A 6,154-nucleotide genomic window follows, 5' to 3' on the forward strand; every position below is an offset into this window, starting at 1 on the left:
AAACAAAGTACAGGCATGTGAGTTAAACATTTACCTCAAGTAGACACACGCCCTGGAGAGAACAATCATGGGAGAAGTAAGGGCTGCTTATGCACAGGGAGATAGCTCAGGGCGCAGGAGAGTATGGAGGGATGGACACTGGGAGGAGGTAACTATGGGGAGGAAGTGGGAGGGGAGCTGTTGCACTGTGGTAAACTGTGGTCAATGACATGCCACAAAGTATATGTGAACTGCTGTATGAAAAGTGAATTTGCTCTGTCAATCTTCACCCAAATCAAAATAAAATTAAAAAAAAAAAAAAATGTTCAGCACAACACTTTTCAGAATCTGAAAGCTTGTTACAGCATAATATACACATATACTAGAATACTATGTAGCTTTTAGAAATTATAAGAACCCTGGTGGGGCAACAGTTAAGTGCTAGGCTGCTAACCAAAATATCAGTGGTCTAAAACCATATAGTGGTTACTCAGGGAAAAACCTGGTGATCTGCTCCCATAAAGATGACAGCTAAGAAAACCCTATGGGGCAGTTCAACTATGTCACATGAGATCTACTGAGTTGAAATGGACTCAAGAGCACCTAAAAACAAAAATGTTAGAAATGATGGAATATAAAAACATAATTATGCATGGTAAGGAGCTCTGGTGGCACAGTATCTAAGGTATTTGCTAACCAGAAGGTTGGCAGTTCAAACCTACCAGCAGCTCCATGGAAGGAAGATGGGGCAATCTACTTCCGTAAAGATGTACCACCTCAGAAAGCCAGTGGGGGTTGCTATGACTCAGAATCCACTCAATGGTAATGAGTTTGGTTTATTAATAAGTCAAAGAAGTAGGCTATAAAACAGTAATATAATGTAAGTAGGTGACACCAACAGTTTCATCCATGAGAGCATAAACCAGGATGACATTTTTGATCATCATTTTAGCAAAACGTATTAAATATATTAAATCTATACATAAAAAATACATATACAATCCATTCAAAAGAAATTATCAGAGGTACTGACAAAGATTTATATATACAGATACCCAAGCCGTGATTATTTATAATGGGAAAAAAAGACTCAAATCTAACTTTCAACTACCAAAAAAAAACAAACCCACTGCCATTGAGTCAATTCCAACTCATAGCAACCCCCACTGGGTTTCCGAGGTGGTAAATGTTTATGGGAGTAGATTGCCCAGTCATCCTTCCATGGAGTGGCGGGTGGGTTTGAACTTCCAACCTTCTAGTTAGCAGTCAAATGCCTTAGGCACTGCGCCACCAGAGCTAATTTCTAACAACAATGTAAAGACTAAACGTATGACAATACAGAATATTACGTAATCTGAAAATAACATTTTTAAAGGCTAATTTATCACAGAGGAAATGCTAACATGTGGCATTTAAAAGCAAAAAATAAAACGTTCATTTTATCATACCACTCTGATCATAATGTTTAAATATATTTATTTTATAACTATATAAATATATCCCCAAAAAGTGGAAAGAATAAGCAAAATCTCTGCCTCTTCCATGAGCAATGACATGATAGCACAATTTGTAAAAAATAAATAAATAAAATGACAGTGTACCTGCTTTGCAGTCACCCTGACACAGTCAATCACGCAGAACAAGTCAGTGTGACCGCTGGTACCTAGGACAGTCCCTGGCAAGCAACAGCTTCGGAACATTATTTGCAAATGAACCTACCAAATTGTTAACAGTGACTTGGCTACCAAAAAAAAAAACCAAACCCACTGTCAGCAAGTGGATTTCAACTCACAGTGCCCCAGAGGATACAAAACTGCCCCAGAGGGTTTCCAAGGCTGTCAATCTTTACAGAAGCAAAGCATAGACACTGCCAGCAAGTTCATTCCGACACATGGTGATCCTAGAAAACAAGGTAGAACTGCCCCAGAGGGTTTCCAAGGCTGTCAATCGCTACAGAAGCAGAGTGCAAACCAGACCCACTGCCAGTAAGCTGATTCTGACACCTGGTGACCCTAGAAGACAAGGTAGCAATTCACCACAGGGTTTCCAAGGCTGTCAATCTTTACCAAAGCAGACTGCCTCATCTTTCTCCTGTGTAGCAGCTGGTGGGTTCAAACTGCTGACCTTTTTTGGTTAACAGCCAAATGCTTTAACCAGTGTGCCACCAGAGCTTCTGACTTTACTACAAGGATGTGAATATCGGGGACTTCCCCCTTTTTCCTTCACATCTTTACATTTTCTGAGTGATTTCTCTAAATTTTTGCGGCATTTTGATAAAATCACACGGAAATCTTTAAACCGTTTATAATCATTTATAATGCCCTTGTTTGACAGTTTCAAAACCAAAATTTTAAACAAAAATGAGCTGTGTCTAGATACTCTAAAACGTAAACAGCCATCTCTGCAGGCTGAGAATTGGAGTTTTCATTTTCTCCTTCATGCTTATCTTTACTTCCCACATATTGTGTAACATGAAAGGTTTGCTGTTGCGTTTTTTAAAATGCCAAACTGTTAACAGTGGTGGGATGCTGGGTAGGCAGGATTTTCTGCTTCTTTATCTTCATAGGTACTTACCTATTTCTACAGTGAGAAAATTCTTCTAATAAGGGAAAACAAACAAACAAAAAAATGGTTGGACAGTGGAGTCAGATGAAACTAATAGATCAAGAAAAAAATGACAACTTTAAAAAGACCAGCAGCTTCGTGACTTCACTGATCAGCCAAGAGAAGGAAGTTTTGCCAGAGGGAACACAGATCCTCAACTGCAGGAAGGCGGCAAACAGGAAATGAAGGCCGAAGCTGAAAGACTCAAGGTGCTGGTCAAGAGCAGGACGGGGGCTGAGAGGAAAGTCAAGTTCCCTTGTAAAAGAGGAAGAAACAAAACATGGATTTTAAACTTTCACCCAAATCACAATAGAAAATAAAAAAGAAGACATGGATCTGAAGTGAATTAGAGTTCTGACTTCTGCCAAGTAGGAGGGGAGCAGAGTGGATGGCCTAGTCCAATCTTCCCAAGGACAAGCAATCCAAATGGTCCGTTATCAAGTGACAGGCAAGACTGGGGGACGCATCTGAAGTTAAAAAAAAAAACAAACTTTGATCAGTTCGGTGTCAGATGAAGGAAGGAAAGGAATGAGATTTTTATCAGACGTGAAGTCCACAGCGGGAGCCTGACGCCGGGCTGGGGAGCACTGCAAGCCGCCTGATGGCCTAATGTCCAGCCCACAGTAACCAATCAGAGGCTCCCGTGGTTAGAGGAGAATCTCTGTGCAGTAAACCGCTGACCAGCACACAGGCTGGCGTCGATCGACTGCGAACTGTCTGACTCTACCGCTCACTGGCAGACGACGGACTTCCTCACGACAGAGAAATCACTTCTTCTGTTTCTGTATCAAGAAGGCAGAAAAATGTTTCACAGATCTGACTTTTCATGTAAAACATAAACTCTACCTGGACATTCTGGGCCTCTCTGGAAGAAAAGGTAATAAGTAAACACAACATTCTAATGCCGAACCCAGGAAAAACAATTTTCAAAAACTTGCCATCATCACTCCTTTCAAGCAATATCTTTTGGTTGCAGAAACTCTTATCACAGAGCAGACAGACAGACGTGTGTGCTGACAGCTGGGACTTCTTATGACATAACATTTTAGGTGTTAAGCTGCTGTCTACTACCTTATACTGGGGGGGGGGAGCATCTATTAGAAAAATAGATATTTTACAATTTCCCTCTGCAACAGCCTACTTAAGTTACCACCAGTCTGTTTTTGCTTCCCTGATGGTCAAGAAAGAAAAGAGCCTTAGTGGTGCAGTGGTTATAGCACTCGGCAGTCAACTAAAAGGTCACTGGTTAGAACCCACTAGCCCCTCACGGGAGAAAGACACAGCAGTCCATGCCCCTAAAGATCTACAACCTTGGAAACAGGTAGTTATACTCTGTCCTACAGGGTCCCTGAGAGTCAGAATCAACTTGAAGGCAACAGATAAGGGGTATGCCCAGGAAGTATAGGCAGAGTTAAGGATGAAAATCAAAGAAATTAAGAAAACCTTTTTCAGTTGGGCTTGCAATTTTCAATCCACTCGTGACATTCAATTCAATTTTAAAGACTGCCAAAGTAACGAATGCAATGTAATGACGAGCTAGAATCCACTCTGCCCGCGCACACAAACATTGCATTTTCATTTAAAACACTGGTTACTCTCATCTGGTCAGGCTCGATGTGTTAAAGCACCTCTCACTTTATATCGAGTAATTTGGTTTATTAAATATCTCCTAGTAACCATTTTCTTACAAACGTGTAAGAAAATACCTTTTTTAAAAAAATACATGTTGAAATACCCCATCAAACACATATGTTCGTGGGTGTAGTGCCACTCGCCATCCCACCCCGGCTCAGCTTGAGTGTCTGCCTATCCCTGTTACTGCAGGACTGGCTCTGTATTATTCATTCACCTATGTCGCCGTGAACTCTCGCGCCTTCCCTCTGCCTTGGTCAGTCTGTGCAGACCTCCCAATATTGCAGATCGCCTTTCCTTAAGAAAATATTCCCAAAAGAATGGCGTCCATACTGCTTCACTATGAGAAGTCTGTAACCACCTCTGTCAGTAAAGCAAAAGACATGAAGGACTACGAACTAATACTCTTAACGCAAACTGTCCAGCGCATGAGGTCTTCCAAGACCCATCCTACTAATGAACAAAGCTCATTCTGTCGACAAAACCAGAGCTCAGAGCTGCAAAGTGACCTCAGGGAAGTCCTTAGCGCGCCAGCGCGAGAGGCGGCCGAGCATTCGACACGTACACAAAACGGCGGGCCGCAGAAATGCGCTGTTTCTATCGCAAGTTTACCTTCCCCGGTCGTCCCGCCGCCGCCCCCCGCCCCGCCGCGCTGGGCCCCGGTTCAGGCCTAGCCGAGTTCGTCCAAGTCCGGAGGCGAAGCTCACTGTTGCCCTGCCACCTCACAGGGGGGTGGGCGAGGGCACAGGAGCGCCGCCGCGGCACTGTGGGTCCCTCACCATCATATTTGGGGTCCGAGCCCTCTGCGGGGAAGTCGATGGCAGGGGGCGCAGGCACAGCTGCCGCCCCGTCGCCCTCTGCTTCACGCTTCCAAGGCTCAGAGCTGCCCGCTAACATCGCGGGCCGCGAGCAAACGGAAAGCAGCCCGCCGACTCGCCCACTACTGCCTCAGCGCGTACCCGGACGGACGGCCACCGGATCCGGAAGTGCCTCTCGTCGCGCAAAAGATCTGCCCTGGCCGCGGCGCGCCGCACTCGGAGGCGGGCTCTACGCGGGTCCCGCCCCGGAAGGAAGGCGCACACTCCTTGGTGGACTGGTCCTCGCAGGGTGGGGTGTACGCCGAGCGAGACCGAGGGGCTGATAGCCTGGTGAGCGCCGCGCCACGCCCCGAGTGGATGCGGCTGTCGCTCCCCGTGGCATCTCGAGGTGCCGGCCCCCGTGACCTGAGTACCTACAGTCGAGCCAGAGCGCTCACATTTCACGCCAAGACTCGGGCACTAGTGCAAGAACCAGGTGTCCTCGGACTAATCCTTTTTGCGGATCCAACCTGGTGGTGGTTTTCTGTCATTTGTTTCCTTCCCTCCCCCTCCAAAAAAAGTCAAAATCATCTCTACAAAAGCTGTCTCACCGAGAACGGTTCCTATTTCAGTCAACCGTTAAACCATACTGAAACGGAAAATGCCAACTACACAACACAGTGAATCCAACCTAACCAAGCTCCCTCTGGTTTGGAGACTGAACTTTGAACTTGAAATGTTTTCAAACCGGAGATGTCCTTTTCCGGCAGTCTCCTGGCCACAATGGATCAACGTTTTTGTTGCTTTTAGTTTTTATGAATACTTCATTGTGGTTTGGGTGAAAATTTACAAAGCACAGTAATTTTCCATGTAACAACTCTTTTTGTGTACACACTTTGTTTCATGACGTTAGTTGCAATTTCCTCAATGTTAACAGCACATTTCCCACTTTCTGGGTTCCCAGTTCCATGCACCCATCTTTCCTGCCCCTTCTTCCTTCTGAGTTTTGTTTTTTGGGGAAATGCTGCCCTTTTGGGAGCTCTGGTAGCATAGTGGCTAAGACACTTGCCTGCTAACCAGACGGCTGGAGGTTCAAACCCACCAGCCACTCCTCGGAAGGAAGGTTGGGCAATCCTACTTCC

At 45.1% G+C, this 6,154-nt stretch overlaps 1 protein-coding gene across 1 annotated transcript in view; it reads right to left on the reverse strand.

Annotated features, from left to right (window-relative positions):
* EIF2AK1 (eukaryotic translation initiation factor 2 alpha kinase 1) overlaps nt 1-5,112 on the reverse strand; it is a 32,732-nt gene extending 27,620 nt beyond the window's left edge. Inside the window, exon 1 of the mRNA XM_007942680.1 lies at nt 4,995-5,112. Coding sequence (XP_007940871.1) covers nt 4,995-5,112 — 118 coding nt within the window. The remainder of the gene's footprint in view (nt 1-4,994) is intronic.
* Nucleotides 5,113-6,154: the final 1,042 nt, after the last annotated feature.

The sequence above is a fragment of the Orycteropus afer genome, unplaced genomic scaffold (assembly GCF_000298275.1).
Source record: "Orycteropus afer afer isolate SDZICR_OR568_19922 unplaced genomic scaffold, OryAfe1.0 scaffold00006, whole genome shotgun sequence".
NCBI lineage: Eukaryota > Metazoa > Chordata > Mammalia > Tubulidentata > Orycteropodidae > Orycteropus > Orycteropus afer.